The sequence below is a fragment of the Columba livia genome, chromosome 1, assembly GCF_036013475.1.
Source record: "Columba livia isolate bColLiv1 breed racing homer chromosome 1, bColLiv1.pat.W.v2, whole genome shotgun sequence".
In the NCBI taxonomy this organism is placed as follows: Eukaryota; Metazoa; Chordata; class Aves; order Columbiformes; family Columbidae; genus Columba; species Columba livia.
The window spans coordinates 21,677,183-21,695,639 of record NC_088602.1 but is presented as its reverse complement, the minus strand read 5'-3'; the positions used below and the strand labels follow the sequence as shown (position 1 = coordinate 21,695,639).

Genomic DNA, 18,457 nt, shown 5'->3' with positions numbered 1-18,457 from the left:
AAATAGATATTTTTATTATTCTAACCACATACATAAATGCACTTACTGGAAACAACGCAAAGCATGCTTTACTTACCTTTGAGAGCTCCATTCCAGGTCCACACTGTTTGCAGAGGATACAGTTTCCAGTGTGGTCCCTAAATTCTTGCTCTCTGCAATCTCCAGTCTCACAAATAACCCTATTTAACTTTAAAAAAAAAAAAAAAAAAGTCAACTCACTAAATATAATTATCTGTGATTAACATGTAATTTATATAAACTTTAAATCTGAGAAATAAATTTGTTTCTATCTTAAAAATAACTTCCTGCATTATCTAAAGATTTAAATGTGGCAATGAAAATTAAAAATCTATCTCCAAATATGGATAAGTGGCCTGAATTTTAAAGGTTCTTAATACTGAAGGTCTTGCCATAATTTTACAGTTTTTAGAAGACCTGCTTGATATTTGGCACTTGTGGAATTTCAAGACACTTGATGTTTGAACTTGACTTTAGGCTCCTCACCTTACTCGTCATTATGAAAGATGGACATGACTGTTAACTAAAGCTACAATTTTCATGACAGTAAGTTATGCCACATCACATTATATTGCCTTGTTTCATCTCTTAGAGATTTAAATTTATTTTTAATGATGCTATTACAATTGAATGAATAAGATAAAATCTAGTCCTTTAAACAGAAATATTTAGAGATTTTAAAAGGTTGCTCTAACCTTTTGGAAACTTAAAAAATATCCCAAACCTGTATGAATACTGGATATTCTAAATTTCACTATCGCTTTATATTTAATGGGACAAATGACAGAGAATCTAATTGTGCCTTCAAAGGCATTTAAGTACATTATCTGACCAAACCAGACACTGAGGTTATAAGAAATACCATAAACAGTAATATCAGCTATGCAGAGTCTCAGTATAATCACTGGAATCCTACCCAGGAGCATTTGCAAGCCCTGTGAGCTCCCTCAATAGAATTTAAAACTAAATGACTGCACAGAATCATAGAATGTCCTGAATTGGAAGGGACCCACAAGGATCGAGTCCAACTCCTGTCCCTGCACATGACAACCCCACAGTTCACACCATGTGTCTGAGGGTGTTGTCCAGTCTCTTCTTGAACACTGTCAGGCTTGGGGCTGTGACACCTCCCTGGGGAGCCTGTTCCAGTGCTTCACCACCCTCTCGGGGAAGAACCTTTTCCTAATGTCCAACCTAAACCTTCCTTGGCACATCCTTCTGCCATTCCCTCTGGTTCTGCATATAGGCTTCCACCACAGAAAGTGGTTTCCACAACTGACAGTAAATTCTTACTTGTGTATTAACTTTTTCAGAAGGACCAAGGCTGATGTGGCCCCCGGTGAAAATAAGTTTAACACCCCTGTTCTAGAGCTTGTGTCTGCAAACCAGAGTTAAAGTATGCTTAGGAGGCAATGTAATTGTGTGCTATGCCATGTTCTGTCAATAAACTGAATACTCCAAACTTCTAAACTATGTATATAGCACACTGTACTAAGAGATGGTCACTGCAAATTGGTGGCAACTCCTGTCATCCCTCTGAAGTGAGGCAGTACCACCTTCATAGCACTATATTCACCTATATTTCCTGTCCTAGTCCAAGCTTTCTTCTATGAAGAGGCTCACAAGGTAAAAATTTTTAATTGGATGTGGGGAGTAGTAAGAAATTATACAAATCAGTTGACCAAATTAACTTTAAAATTTATAAAATGCATATGCAATTGTCTGCATATACTTGTTTAAGACTTTTAGTGTCAGCAGTAATGTTTAAAACTAAAGACACCATTCCTGTATCCAAAATTCTTTTCTTTCAACATTTATCCTGGGAGAAAAAATAACAAAAACCAAAAAACAATCTTACCAAATATGCTAGTAAAATTATGAACATCTTCAGTTTATCTTCTCCTTGTAATACTTTAGCATCCATTTCTGTCTCCCTAGGAAAAAAAAAAAAAAAAAAAAAAAAAAGGAGAAAAAAAAAGGGAAAAAAATCATTATATTTCACAACGTTGTTTAAATCTCAAAAGTGACATCCATGTCATTCAGCATGTCAAAACATATACCTGTTAATGCCATTAAAATATTTCAGGTGGGTTCCTGGAACCTAAACAACAAACATATGCTTTGAAAATCATGTCCTTTTTTAGAAGATAAGGCAATATACATGAAGTTTCTATAGGCTTAATTCTCAAAGCAAGAGACTGCTATCTAGACTAGGGAACACAAACATTTGTAAGTCTAAAATCAAACATCCCTAACACATCTTTCTTGTGTGTTAGATGCCCAACTAAGTACCTGATCAACAGACAAAAATCAGTTTCTTCAAATATGCCACGTATCAGCCAAGTTTTAGCTGATCACAAGACTGTTCCCTCTATGTTGCAATGTGGAGCAGAATGAGTTTACCTAGTGGCTAAAACAACCTATTTCATTTTGCAACAAACTGAAGGCATATACAGGATCTGTATCTACCACTTACCTAAGAGATATTGACTTCTAAAGATGTGTTAACATGATTGTTTATTGTCTGGTAGGCAAAGGCTATTATAGACAACATTTTAAACTGCAAAACCAAATCACATCCTAGGGCAGACAATTTTTATCATAATCTCAGACAAACACAAAAGAAGAGTCCATATGGCCTTGCTTAGTTATTTTTTAAAAAGCAGTAACAAACAAATGATAGGGAAAAAAAAAACCAAAACATCAACTACTAAGAAGGGGAACTACTCAAAACTGTCATGGAAAGGAAGATCTAATTTGGGATTAGTTTTTTTTTATTATTATTAAATCTGCACTCCCAAGGTCATTAAGAATATTGTGCTGAGCCAACAGAATATTTTTTTCTCTGCTGACTTTCCTTTTGCTTATTTGACTCTTTGTGTTTGCTTCTGGTTTTTTACATTTTAGTTTTGTCAGTTACCTGGAAATGCAAGTGTAAATTTTAGTCCAGAAATCCAAACTATATAGCAACAATAAAAAGAAAAGAATCCAGCTTAAACAAGATGCTATTTGAATTTGATCCTAATTTGCATACCTTATATGACAGTAATATAACGCCATTGCTTTCAGCTGGATGTGAAAAACAACGCTTAAAACATTATTGGTCTATTTCAGAGCTTAAAGACTGATGTTTAACTACACTGATTTAAAAGACAAAATAAGTAATTTTATCATTTAAGAGTAGAAGAGATGGACAAATGAAACAATAGAATCCAAAACATAAGGAAAGTCGTATAGAAAACTATTAAGAACAGTTGCAAAATGCTTTACAGTATGGAACTATAACAAGCACAATACACTTCAAAAAATACACAACCAGAATGAGCATAAACTAAAACTAACACACAATTTCAGATTTTACTGCATGAATACCCTTATTAATGATTTCAAATTACAAGAAGAAAGGATATTTCAGTGTCACCATTAGTATCTTTTAAGATAAGTTGTATTTTGAAGTGTAAAAAGAGCTAAAGTCTTCTAGGTAGAACAAAACATACAAAGAGATGTGTCAGGCAGCACTCTATAGGAAAGTCAAGATTACATTTTTATGGTTATTTCTCACTTAGTAATGGTAATGGTCTATGGGACAATGACAATTGTCAGATTATATGCATGCCAACATGTCTAAAAAAGAAGACATACCATCAAGAAACGCAAATACATACAGATAGAGTATTTGACATAGGTTGCTTTTTCAAGTCTGAGTTAAAAAAAATAAAATAAGCAGAGAAACATGAAATGGGAAATCTCAGAAAGAATTTTGGATGACCCTAATACAACAATTTACTTTAAAAAAGTATTGTAGAACAAATGCAAAAATGGAATGAGAGAGTCAACAAGTTTTAAAAGTTACTAAGTGCAGAAAGTTGGCATGAGAAACTGAAAGTGCTAATGCTGTAAACAAATAATTAGGTATATAAGAACAATACCATTTCTAATATTTATAATAGCAAAGACCAAAGAGTGGACAGACACAATAAAAATACTCTTAAGGGAACTCAGAAGAATCATGCTGAAACAAAAATAATTTGGGAGAAAAAAAAAAACATTGACTTCTTACTTTCATATAATGTCATTCAGTGGAAAAAATTAAATACTTTCTATGGTTTCTTAGTTGCTATAGGAGGCAAAACTTCACACAAGCATGCAAGTGAAATAAAGCTGTAAGAGTAACTGAGTTGCTTAGAACTGAATGTCAAGTCATTATTCTAGGTTGTATGACTTCCTTAATAATATTATCGTTAAATAAATAAAACATAGCACAGTTCTAATGTAATTATGAACTTCTATACAATACCACAAGAAATAGGATTCTTTATAAGGTTAAAAGTATGTTTCATTTTAAACTTTAGGATTTACTTTTGCTTCTGAAAATAGATGTGTGACATATTAAAAAGAAACTGAATATTGTAATAATTGTCTATTTTATGTCAAGTTTTATGTGGAATTATCAATACAAACAATATTGTGAGCTGTACTGATCTAAAATACGAAGTTGTGGCATAATCTAAACAGTCTGTATTTTTTTCTGAGCATATCACCTGAGGTATAGAAAAATAAAGAAAATAAAGAATAGCCAAATCATCTGGCCAGTAGATTCAGTAGTTGGTAATAGAAAGTAGTACAGAATAACAAGCAGTTTTCAAAATGTTACTGGTCATGCTGACAGTTTGTATTTCGGTTTTGGAGTTGTCATATCTGTACATAAGACAATCTTCTTACAGCAAGTACCTCCAAGACTTTTAGAAAATAGAAAGCATGCAGAGAAGCATGCTGTACTAAAACACATTTTGTTGACTTAGGTGTGAAAATCTTATGGCACCTGTGAAATATTTTATATTAAAAGCAAATCTGCCTTTATAACACTCCTGCCAAATCCAACACCTTCAAACTTCGGGAGTTCCAAAATCCAGAGTAAATTTCCAAACTCAAGTGTTTTAAAAGTGGCATCAAACTATCATGGACTTCTCCAACTCATCTACACATTTTACTGAGCTTCACATTTGTTGACTGATCATTATGTATATGATGCAATCTCTAAGTCTATTATATGAGATATCCCCTAGATAATCTGTATTTTATCATCATCCAATCTTCCAAAATAAGCTTGCAGGTCTATGGGCCTTAAGCTTCAGTGCACTTCAGTAGATTTAGTAGCACCAAAACATATTCAAATCGTTTCAGGAGACCTGTATGAACGCCTCTGGTATTGTATCATGCAGTCATTGTGCTTATTGTCCCAGTTCCTACCAAAAAAACAAAGAAAAAAAGACTAGATACTGGCTCTAACATCCAAGAAAGAAACTAAATGAAGTACAATAAAAAAGAAACATTGTTAAGAGAGCAAAAAATAAAATGTTTCTTTTTATGACAACATTTTGATAAAAATAATGCAAATGGGTTAAGGCACATCAGTAACTCATTATATTGAAAGCAGGTCCCAAAGGAGACATAACTGTGCCAGCTGCTTGTTTCCTGTTTCTGTCTCCAGTTTGGTTAAAAGCCCTGCTTAAAAAGCAGACACTGCAGCACTTAATAATAGGTTGCCATTGGGCAAATTTGTTCTCTCTTGAAATCAAGAGGCATTACACTGATGTCTGCTGGACACAAGCCATTCACCTCACATGCATTCAAGAACTAACGAGAAGAAGTTTTTGCCTCTAAACTATGTGTGACCAAATAGAAGTTCAATACATTTAGATATTATTGGTTCTTGTCCAGATACTGATATTTGCAATGCTGAGTTCAGTTACCCTTAATTTTATTAAATGAAAAACAACTATGGACACATTTTTTAAGCTCAGTACATCATTCCAAATGCATCTTTTTAGGTTAACAGTAATACATGTGCTCAAAATACTCGGGGAAAGCCATCATCATTAGCGATGTCCTGAACTCAAGACACAGAACTGCCATTAAGAAATGTGGTTGCATAGTTTTAAGGTTGTGTGGGGTCTACCATACATATGCATACAGAGGGCAATACCAAACAATAAATTAGGAACATGTATTAGGTTGGTGCAAAAGAAATTGTGGGTTTTGCACTGTTGAAATTTGCCATTTGATATTGGAATACATTCTGAAATAAATGTGATGTTATACATAATTTTAATGCACTTTTCTCACTTTATGCTTTTTTGCTAATGACTTATTACTTGCTGTTTATTTTATATTTATTTTAGACTATGCATATGACATCAGACAAAAAAACCAAATCAGAGCGATTTTCTCATTCAAGTTTGAAATGGGTCATAAAGCAGTGGAGACCACTCGCAACATCAACAACGCATTTGGCCCAGGAACTACTAACAAATGTACACTGCAGCAGTGGTTCAAGAAGTTTCTTCAAGGCGATGAGAGCCTTGAAGAGCAGTAGCATAGTGGTCAGTCATTGGAAGATGACAATTGTAATGGTTCCAATTTTGACTAATAAAGAAGTGTTTGAACCTAGTTACAATGATTTAAAATTCACAGTTCAAACCTGCGGTTACTTTTGCACCAACCTGACAATAAATGTACCATAGAAATAAGAACTTCCAGCCTTCCAGGATCCTCCAATCCACTGACCTCCAAAATTTACTCCTATGTTTACTTGCTTGGCTGAGCACCAGTGATCATTCTATTTCAAAGTCAATCTGTCAGAAAAATATTTCTTCCTTTTCTCCAAAAAATAAAGCTTAACCTTGAAAGACACATCACCTCAAGACTCCATTCAGCATCATTAAGTTATGGCCTACCTGCAGGTTTCTCATACATGTTAGCATCAAAACTTCAAAGTCAACATCATCCATCTTCTAAGGGAAACTTTAGAAGAGGTGAAGGGTCCCAACTTCAAGTTCACTTAACTTCCCTAGATCTTATAAGTTTCCCATATTTTATTTGACATTCATACCTGTTGACCTCTTTTCATGCTCCCTATAACACCAGCAAAGAGTACTCTGAGCAGTTCTGGATAAGAAAGAGGGATGAAAGTATAACCATCTTATCTTGCCAACAGAGGTCTCTGGTATCCAACATACAGGATCTCAGCTCCCTTCTAATTGCCCTGTTTCCCACCTGCAGCTGTCAACTGCGTGCAATAAAGTGACAAGGAGTGGCAGATGGCTTTGGCAGAGTCAGTGCCCCATAAGCAAGAAACAAGAGAAGGGAAAGTATTTGTGCTGCTGCAATGATAAAAACAAAGGGAACAAGTTAGGGACAAGAACTTCTGCAAGAGAGCTACACTTTGTTATTCTGTCTCATATTCTAGAACACCTTCCCTTTACACCCTGATCACAACCCTTGTACTCTTCCCATTTTTGAAGTAAATGAGGTCTTGTAAGAACACAATTGCTCCAATTGCTCTGAGAAGTCCCATGTGGGGAAAAGAAATACTGTCAGCTAGGAATCATTCATCACATTACATATCGTGTTAAATAAATCTGTACTTTTCAGAAGCTGCCCTAAATGAAATTGTGCAAATTAGGCAGCTATTAATTTATTTTGAGTTTTGTAAAGACAAAAGATTAAAGTTGGGATATCATCAGTGATAGAAAACAATTACATCTATTTTAGGGGCTGAGGGAGGAGAGAAAGGAGATTTATACAAAGTCAGGAAATATTTGTGCCCTTTGTGAGTACCATATGCTTTGAGTTATATTAGCTGAAGTACCTGATTTTACAAGAATAATGGTGATAATTTAACACCCCAAAGCAGCATCTCTACAGTGTCTTCACTATCATATACAGCATTTACAGAATGCATTATATCCCAGCGTCTCAAAAATAGTATAATCTGCAAAACTTGAGAATGCACTACATAATTCATCCCGTTTTGCTACTTACAAACAATGTTCCAAATCCATGCTGGTATAACTATGTAAAATATCTTTATCATCTATGTTCTTCAAATTATCCAGACCATCATTAGAGTGAAATATAATAACAAAGGTGCAATGTGGTGACATTTTTCCTACACTTAAACAAAGCTTTCTAGAGAATTAGAAACTGTGATTCACAAAACTCCTAATCCCCTTGAAACTGATGAGACTACTTGCATAATGAACAATTCTGTGCTTCAACATCAAAGCTGTGATAAAAACATGTTGCTCCTTCTGCTTAGTACATCTCATGCATCTCAAGTTCTAGCAGACACTACTGTGCTAGATGAAACCTCAGTGCAGAGCTGCATTTGTACATGTTTGCACTTAGATATGTGAATAATACAATAAAATGAGAATGCCATTATTACATTCAGATTTCACTTATATTGAAGTATACTAATAGTTCTTTTGCAACGTAATTTTTAAAAATCTTAAATTACAAAGCACTGGGCTGGTTAACGCATTAACTATTGCAATGGTGCAATGCCAATGCGTTACACTTATCCAGCCACCCTTTGGTGGTTTTGGATAGCATGCAATGTCTTAAAAAGCACAGACAAGAGTTACTTTTCTCAGCATTCTCTGTTATTAGGATTGCAAGGCAATTTGTGGAAACTGAAAAAAGTCATTTATTGCCTCTTTAACTGACAATTTAAACAGCTTACTGAACTAACTATGAAGTCTACTTCTAAAAAAGAACAACCTCTTTGCTTATATGGTAAAAAGCTTCCAGGTAGCATCCCTAACCAGTTTTACACATGATGGGGATGTTTTAAACACATTATGCAGTAGTTAACAAACCTATCAGATTAATAAACCTTGAGTTTGAATCAATGTTATTTGATTATTGAATCAATGTGACACTTTTACTCATATTAAGTGCTACTAGACCCCTTTCTTAATTTGATAAAAGCATTCATTTAAAGTAGTTGTACGTATAAAGGTGGTAAATAGGTATTATCAAGATTTTTCATGAACATCAGGTAAAGCTTTCTGTCCAAGTTAAGATTAACAGAGACAGACATCAGGAAAGGCACTCAAACAACCAACGGCTTTTCAACAGAACCATAACTAGGGCTTTTTAACCTCTTACCAGCCAAGAGAAAAAGTTACTAGCTCCTGTTTCTTCAACTCCAGCTCCAAAGCTGTTTGAAGCAAACTTATTCATGCAGTTGACACGAAAAGAGCTTGTGAACACGAAAGCCCAGCTTTCAGGGCTTTTTGTTCGCCGCACTCCGGAGCGCGGAGTTCGTAAGGCTGTCGAGCTCTGCGGAACCAGCAACATCAGCCGCAACTCCCTTTCGCTGCGCCGTGCCCTTCACACCCACCGCGGGACGCCTAGGGGCAGAGGGGCCGGCTGGAGAGCGTCGGAGCTGGAGCCATCTCGGGGAGGAAGGGATCCAGCGGAGCCCTCCCCTCCGGCCTGTCTCCCCTCGCCCCGCAGCCTGCGCTTTTCTCGGAGGCTCATTCCCATCAGCTCCTCCCGCACCCGGCGGGCCCTACGCGCAACAGGGAGGCAGAGCGGGCCGGTGCCAGGCGCACGGCGGGGCTGCGGCCGCCCAGCACTTTCGGGTCAGCGCCCAGCCAGGCCGGTGCCCCGGGGGATGGCGAGGGGAAGCTCCGCGAAGCCCCGGGTAGCGGAGGCGCCGCTGCTTCCCCCCCGTGGCCGCGCCACTCCGCGCACCTTCACTTCAGAGCCTCCCTGTTGCCCGCAGAAGAGGGCGAGGCGGCGCCGCTCTGACAGAGGAGATCGGCCAAGCGCTCTCCGGGGCTGAGGGGACTGTGTTCACCCAGCTCTCCCACACACGCACCCACCTGCCGCGCCGCGTCCTACCGGCCGCCCGCACCGAGCAGCTCCCGCCCCGCGCCGGCTCGCCCCGTCACCCCGGCAACGCCGCGCCGCTCCCCGCCCTCCTGCGCCGCAGGGGACCGGGCTCAGGTGACCGCAGGCAGCCAATCAGCGGCCCCCGGCCCACGTGCCCCGTGGCGAGGAGGCGGTGGCGGTCGGGCGTCGCATGGGCCCCGCGGCGGGGAGAGGCCGTTACCGGCCGTTACCGGCCGCCGCCACGAGGCGCGGGAGGGGCCCCGCTGCCGCCTCCTCTTCTGTAGGGACTGCCCACCTCCCGCTGCCGTCTCCTCCCCGCCAGGAGATGTGTGCCTGGTGCTGAGGGGTGGGGTATGCCTTGCACGGTGGTGTTAAACCAGAGTGGACTGCCAATGAGGCGCTCGGGTCCCTCTTTATTCTGTCAGGGATGGCGGGGGCTTGCGGAGCGCACTGAGGTGGTGCAGCGCGGGCCGCCCTGTCTCCAGAGGCAGCCTGGGCTGTGGAGTTACATCTTTGGTTACATCTCCCCCAGTGTGAGCCCTGGCTTAGAAGTGCCTTTGGCTGGCTAGCGCCGAGCTGTTGTTAAATCACACAGAATCACAGAATGTCAGGGATTGGAAGGGACCTCGAAATATCATCTAGTTCAATCCCCCTGCCGGAGTAGGAACACCCAGATGAGGTTACACAGGAATGTGTCCAGGCGGGTTTTTGTCTCCAAAGTAGGAGACTCCACAACCCCCCTGGGCAGCCTGTTCCAGTGTCTGTCACCCTCACTGAGAAGAAGTTTCTTCTCATATTTAAGTGGAACCTCCTGTGTTCCAGTCTGTACCCATTGCCCCTTGTCCTACCATTGGTTGTCACCGAGAAGAGCCTGGCTTCATCCTTGTGACACTCACCCTTTACATATTTATAAACATTAATGAGGTCAATGTACCGGGCAAAACCCTCTGCAGCCATTCAGAAGGTGAGTGTAGGAGTCCTTGTAATTTGCCAAAGTCCTTTCTGCTTGTTCAACCCAAAAAGCACAATGGAGCTCTGACAACACACTGCAAAGTTCTCTCCAAAGTACTTTTTTTCCTGCCATCGCAGATTCTGAAATATTTTTCCATTCTGCAGGTAACAAGTTACCCAGCTATGAGCATAGTGTCAATACGAAATGCGAGTTCAGAAATCCAGCCCTTCACAGAGAATAAATTGTTTGCAGTCACTGGAAATGGTGTACTTTACTGCTACTTACTGTGACGTGAATTAAGAGCTCTTCTCAAGTTAGTGATGCTCCAGGACTAGTGAAACCCATCTTGGAGACACTGGTGAAAGAACTGCTACTGCAGGGATTTCACTCATTATCTTTACTTATAATGAAAAGGTTAATGATTTGACTACGGTTGTATGGATATACTGGGAAATGAGTTATGTCCTGAAGAGAATAAAGTAATGGATATACTTGGCAGTAAAGCATTTAAAATAAACAGAATTTTTTTGGGAGCTTCTCACAGAGATAACATTTTGGAGTTCACCAGCCACGTGGACTTCTGTAAAAACAAGCAGTGCTTACTGAAATACAGCAAGATGACTGAGAAGAGAGAAATTGTTGCTGCAAAATGAGTTGTTTTCAATTTAAAAAAAAAAAGAAAAAACAAACTAGCTTGGAATTCATGGTGGTTTTCATGTAATTATCTCATAAAGGGCCTTCAAAGAAGAGTTTTGCTTCAGGACCTTTGCCAGAAGGAGCTTTGCAAGAAGCTGGAATTTCAGTCAGGAATGGCACAGTGTGACACAATTGCAGCGCATCTGTTGTGAATGGCAGCTGCTGCACAGCACTGGGCAGGCTGCATCTTCTCGCTATTTACGGACAACTGTTTTGAATGTTATCTGTTTTGTGTAGACACCAGTGAGATGTATTGCCTGAGTTTTTCTAAGCGGAGTCATCATGTCTGTTCCAGATAGTCATTTTAAAGTAGTATGGTTAGACAAGTGTTCTAAAACATCCCAGGATTCCTGAAGTGTTGACTAAACACTGAAGATTACCATATACAGAAACATTTAGACTTTCTCATCAGATGGGGGATTACTATGCCAAGGAATTAAGACCAATATGTAGTCTGTAATACTGAAACTTAAAAGTTTAAGTCCCTGTTGTTCCATGTGAAAGATTTCCTGTAAATGTAAAATGGATGAGTTAATCCATTCGTCATTGAAAGATGTTGAAAATTGCAGGGTTTCTTTTGTTTTAAATCATGATGTTCCTTCTAAGGAAACGGAAGAAGTGAACTGTTAGAGCAACCAGTATAGATGCAAGTATAGAGATTCTCACTACAGTAGAGAAAGCAGAAAATAAATATTTGGAAAGTAGTTTCAGCTGATCCCTTTGATAAGACTAAGTTGCGTGACATATCTGATGTGGAAGCAGAAATTGTACAGCAATAGGAAGTTGTTATCTCCATATCTCAAATGCTAACACAGTTCCCCCAGTCAACTGTGAGATAGATCTACTCTTGTTATGACAGCTGTTGGAAACTGGTGTCAGTATAACTGCAGTATCTTTTGATAGTCTTAGCTATTACAAACCTTAAAATATGTTTGTGATGTTATCTAAGACACACTGTTTGGAAATGGCTCTATTTATAATCAGAAATTGCTCAAGCTATTTTAATAAATAAATGAAGATTATATACTTGTGAGTTTCCTAGTCAGATTTGCTTGAAAAAGCATTGTGAACTTTTTCTTTCTGAAGACTCAAGCCTGGGGATTAATTAATGTTTATACAGTACTTTGTAAAAGCAAAGCCACAAGTGCCAATAATTATTATTATTTAATCTTCAAAAGTCAGATCAATGAAACTAAACTGTCAGAGAACTGCTATTTAAAATAACAAAAATACTGAAAAACCTTCTCCGCCCCCATAGTTAAATATGTCCAACTGTCCTTTCATTTCAGTCTCACATACAAATATATATTTTTAGTGTAAATCTGTGCTTAAATATATGGGAAGATTACCTAAAATCCTAAGGAATTTTTACAAAAAGAAAAAAATCTTTGTTTCTGAAATACATTTCTAGGGCCCGAATATTGCAATATTGATATATGTAAGTCCTACTCGTAAGTGTAATCTATCTAATTAACCAGTATTACTTCCGTGTGCAACTTTACCCATTTAAATGATGGGTCAGATCCTTATAGTGATAGTTTAATTGTATTAGACTCACATAGCTATTTTGACTTTGGAGGAAAACGAGCCCTTATGCTATTTTAAAAATTTGCTTCTTTTTCTACTTTACAGAAAACAGAAGTATCGTTTAGAAAAAAATTTCCTCAGAAAATAAATGTACATATTACACAACTAGCAACAAGCAAGAGATGATTGGAAAGGTAGTGAAGTATGAAATTAAGAAACCCATATTTTCAGGGTTAAAAACCCCCATGTTTCAGTACATCATTGCCACTTTAGGCAAAGTATTAAATTTTGCTTTGGCTATGCTTTAAACAATATTCTTCCTTGACAGCTATACGCAGATTATTCATGCAGTGCTAATTACTTTCCTTATAATGTAATTGACTTGTTAAGTCAGAATATGAATTAATTGGTGGTATAGAAAACTAAATGATACCAAGTCAGGCCTAGTTAATCTGTGTCTGGCATATTATCTCTTGATATTCAGTACATTTAAAATTTATATATACAAATATAAACAAAACAAAGTTTGCAGACTGACTAATGAAAGCTGACTACATTTATCTGGGAGTGCTGATAACTTAATCTTATTCAGATGCAAGCAGACTGTTTAAATCTGGGTTTGCATGTTGCTGTGGTGCATACTGAAATATGAATGTCTTGAGGGTCCTATGGACTGATAGACCTCTTGAAGAACAGTTTTTGAACAGTGCTGAACAGCTATCAGTTATGCTGACTTTTAGTTGCAATTTGTTAATAAACAGATGTGCTTAAGTTTATATGCACTTAAATTTAGATGTAAGAATATACATTTAAAGGCAATATTTCAGAAGAACTCAATATCACTATTAAGACTAGATTTTCAAAGAGCTCAGCATCTGGAATGTTGAACCTCTTTGCAAGTCTGGCCCCAATTATGGGTTCTAAGTTCTTCTGAAAATCTAAATTATATTTAAAACCTACAGAAGAAGGTTGAGTCTTATTTTAACAGACTAGCTCCAGCTACAGACACAGAACACTCAAGGACTTGGCCCAAACCCACACAAAAATTTGGCCCTTTGAAACTGCAAATGCATAGTGAATAATCCTAAATACTTTAATGGTTGTTCCTTTACAATGAATTTCTGGAGTAGATGTCTTAAATTTTCTTAAACACAGTACATGTTCAGAAATATGAATATCAGGAACAGAATACAAAATATTATGAATGGAGATTTCTTCACTGAAATAGGAGCAAAACATCCATGAAGTTCAGAAGAACTAGGTGTTTGGTCTAGATAAGCTTAAGATTTCTTTAATATCTTTATTTAAAAGCCTTAAACGAAATTTCTATCATCAGATTAAAATGTTACTTTTGTTATCAAGATTTCTTTTCATATGGCTTAGTTGAACTATGATCTCTCCAATACTGAAATAAAACGATTTCTCTTTTGTATATAAGGATGTTGTTATATTTATAAAGTTAAAACAACTTGTGGGAGAGGAGGCTTTTTTTATCTCAAGTATAGAACTATTAGGATTAAAAGTGTCTGAAGAAGTCACAGTTTAATAAACGCACTGAGAGCAAATAAGTATACAGTGTGTAGGAAATCTGGATGGTCTTTTCTTAGAAAATAAATACTCTTCTAATTCATGTAATACATTAGAATATAACTTTACAAAACTATAGACAGTAGGGCTGAGCAGTGCACATTAAAGTCTTATATACCACCAAAATATTGAAAAAATATATTTTGCTTCAGTTTTCAATTGTCTTTTCTCAATATAATTCCATCTAAGAGTTGCAAATCAAATGCTGCATAAATTATAAATAATTTTTTTTAACTTGGTACACACAATGATATTACTGTTTATGTGGACTTTATAATTTCTTAAAATCTTGCAATACAAAACTGTGAAAACATACAAAATCCAGTACCTGTTGTCTGATGAAGTTTTCCAGCGCCCAGGCTTTCTGCAGCTTAATTTCACACTGCCAGAGCTTCTGTATTAAATGCTTTTACCTCCTTAAAAAAAAAAAAAAAAAGAAAGAAAAGAGTATGTCAGCACAAGCCCAGACGAAACTCCAAATCCGGGAAAATAAAATTAACCGTGCAGATCAAAGGCAGACGAGCACTGAGACCAAATGCCTGTAATCTGATCAGTGATCAGTTGCCATACATCAAAGGCAGTGCTTTGGAGAGGGAAAAAAAAATAAAAAAGGCTCCTTTTCCAGCAGGTAGTTACACTCTTAAATTCTGCCTTTCAGTACTCTAGTTCTTTTGTTAAAAACCGGTCACTAGCCTTTTTTTCCCCACTTTCCTTTCTTGTGCTGGGAGAAAGCACACGATTCTGAAACGCTCCGGGTTGAGTGGCTGGATCTGTAGCTTTTGAGTTCCCAAGCTGTGTTGTGGATTGTGTGTTGGAAGCTTTCCCCAGTGCCAGCGGGTTCCGCTTTATCCCTTTCATCTCGCAGAGCTGCAGATCCCATGACATCATTCAATGCTGTGGGACTGGTTAGAGAGCTATAATACAGCCTGTGGGGGAATACAGCTCCAGAGCAACAAGAGTTTGCATGATTTCTAATCAGGTTAGTCCATTGTAATAAACCCAGGGCTCACGTCAAAGGTTTCATTACATTAAAATGTCCTCCCAAGAAGGGAGGATAGTGTAGCTATAAGGTTTTCTTTAAAAGATGCTTTATAATTTTATCTGCAACAGGAAGTCGCAATTTTCCATAAAGTTCTGGAAGTCAGGCATGCAGGTCAGTTTGCTAGGCAGCTGTAATACATGACAGAAAACTACTTCTGTTTGCCTCTGCATTGAGGTTTTGAGAGGAGAAAATGGTGTATTTTGTGCACTGGCATTGGTTTTCTGCACTGGCAAAATCAAGCACAATAGAGCACGTTCTTAGTCCCCAATTCACGTCCTCCCTGCTACTTACTGTGTGGCCTTTTGCAAATCATTTTTTTTGAGCCTTGTTCATCTGTGGCTCATGCTTCCTTTATGAAAACGAGCTGTAAAGCTGCCATAAGTAACTCTCAGAAGCTTTTTAGTATAAGGGCATTTTTTAGGTGGAGGAGATTCAAAGTGATCACCATTGCATTGTCAAGCAGAGAGAGGGTTTTGGAGGGGCTAAAAGTATGTTGACAGACATTCTCTGTGCTGCTGCAGTTCATAGACTCAAGAATTGTTGGAGGATCCTGCGCAGCTGTGGAAAGCAGGAGAATTCTCAATGCTGCTGTGACTTGCACTGTTTCGGTACAGAGGAAATGCAGAAGAAATGTACAATGGAATTTCATTTTCTCAGATTGGAGGCGAGGCTGGCTCTTGGCACAGAGATTAATTCAGCCCTCTGTACTTCAGCTGTTAATAAAACATACAAATATCAAGCAGGATGGCTTTTAGGATAATCAGCTATGTTGAAGATATCACAGAAGTTCTCATAAATGTATACCCCATCCTTTAGGTATATATACACCACATGTGCAGATAAAAGTGATATGAGCATGTCAGCTTACGGTACCATTGGTAGACTCCTGCAAATATTTGCACACTGAGTAACTAAGAACTAGTTTAAAAGGCAAAAGTAAGAACAGGAAATATGCTAATCATGGTTGCCTTGAGCATTAAAAACAAAGGTAAACAATCAGCAGATAATGGGTACTGGATTGTCGAGTGCGAGAGTGATAAAGTAAGTGTCTCGTTGAGATTCCTCGTCCGATGCCCGGTTTGCGGGCTACAGCCTCCTCCCTCTCTCCGCTGGCCCCCTGCCAGCCACAGGCCCTGTCCGACGCTTGCAGCCTGGGAGCTGCCCGGCCCTGCCTGCACCGCCGGCCCTGCCTGCACAGCCGTCCCCGGCCGCTGCCCCGGGCCGGGCCCGCCGCGCTGGGCACTGCCGCCGCCGGGGCCGCCCGCCCTCCGGCCACTGCTGAGCGGCTCCTGCTGCAGGAGCCTTCTGGACTGTGGGCAGCGCCAGCCAGTGGGGAGCGCTGCGCTTCCTAGGCCGCAGTTAACACTTCCAGAGAGCTTTGAGATCGTTATAAGGGGCGCGATATAATGTAGTTTTGTTCCTAGTTGGACATAGTTTAAATACTGGTTTGGATCGTCTATGCGGGCAGGCTTTTTTTGGGATGTTCTGGTAATTGAGATGGAGGTGTTGCAGGTGTAAAGGAGTATCATGCAGGTAATGAATCCAACTTTCAGGAATATGCTGCTGGAAAAATCTGTAAACAAACCATAAATTTATCTCTTTCTCTAATTTCCACTTCCATCTATTATAAATAAAAGAAAATTATCCAGGACACTTCCTTCTGTTTTAACATTAATTTGCACTCTTCTGACACACAACTTCCCCCTACTCAGTGGAAGATTTTTTGATAACAGTCGCTTTGTTGCTTTCATGGTAAAACTGGAAAGGCTTATGTTGAAATATAATTTACGGGTGAGCTGTACAGAACTGAAATAACCCTTTTCGTTTCAAAGGTGCCTTTCTTTAAGAACAATACTGGTCTCAGAAGGCACCTTTTAGTTCGCTGCATTTTAAGCAAAAGCAAGACCTGAAGGTCTTTTAGAGGTCTTTGATCTTTCTTTTGTACATATGAAAAAGAGAAGTAAGGTTAATTATTACCAATTTAACCTTCTAAAGCTTAAGCATTGCATTTTGCATTTATGACACTACATTTTTACTGTGGAGGCTGAAAGCCTGAAATATCTACTCTTTCCTATTCTAAAGCTTCCTCAAAATCTGTTCAGAAGTGTGCAATAATAACGTTGTCAATATAATTCAGTATTTTTCTATGGGTTGATGATAATCTTTTCTCCTTACATAAAATTAGAATAATAGGCACATATTGTGATTTGTGTAAGGCTCAGAACAAACTAGTACCAGAGCCAGAATTAGAGTCCATGTAACATGACACTTCACTTATACCTTCTGATCATCAGCTCGTGCTTCCTCTCGTAGTCACTAATCCAGCAAAGCATTCAAGCACAAGTGGTCTGATTAAAATCCATTAGACTACTCACTAGATGTTTGATTCTAATCACTGAAATTACTGGGGTAGGATCTGACCTGAAATTACTGGAATTGGGTATCCAGCTTATATTCACTGTTTAGGTATCTAAAAAGCTTTTATAGAAGTACTTGTGTTTTCTGTGTGAAACCAGAGAGGTGTCTCTGACACCCTGCAGAGGGAGATGCTGTCTTTCTAATTCATTGCTTAAACTTTTCTGTACTTTGAAAGAATCTTCCTTGAGAAATATTTGGTGGGTTTACCATTCTCTTTTTACTATGTGAGGACCTCAAGCTGTTAAAGAGGTCACTTCATTTTTCTCCTAAAGACCAGGCAACAACTAGACAAAGCTTAAGCTGGGCAGGTTAGATCCCATTTCAGGAATTTTTAGGGAAACAGAACAAAGGCCAGGGCTGCTATTCATGCCCAAATTGCTTCATTGGTTCAAAGCCATAAAAGAACAAGTCAGCTGACAGAAATTAGAACTTTCTGGAGATGTTTCTTAAATGTAGCTAAATCTTAAGAAGAATTCTTTGGGGAAGAAACAATCAAACCTATCAAACTATTGACAGCGGTTATACAAACC

General features: G+C 38.5%; 1 protein-coding gene across 5 annotated transcripts in view; it reads right to left on the bottom strand.

The window, feature by feature from the left end:
- Window positions 1-15,360, bottom strand: part of TNFRSF19 (TNF receptor superfamily member 19) — a 62,743-nt gene extending 47,383 nt beyond the window's left edge. The window contains exons 1-4 of one of the 5 annotated variants that reach the window (XM_021286230.2): window positions 15,161-15,360; window positions 14,796-14,883; window positions 1,877-1,952; window positions 77-187 (exon numbers count right to left, since the gene is read on the bottom strand). In XM_021286230.2, the coding sequence (XP_021141905.1) occupies window positions 77-187; window positions 1,877-1,942 (177 nt within the window). In that variant the 5' untranslated portion in view covers window positions 1,943-1,952; window positions 14,796-14,883; window positions 15,161-15,360. The other 4 variants (XM_065050212.1, XM_065050218.1, XM_021286232.2 and 1 more) reach the window with 4 other exon arrangements.
- Between the last annotated feature and the right edge of the window lie 3,097 nt (window positions 15,361-18,457).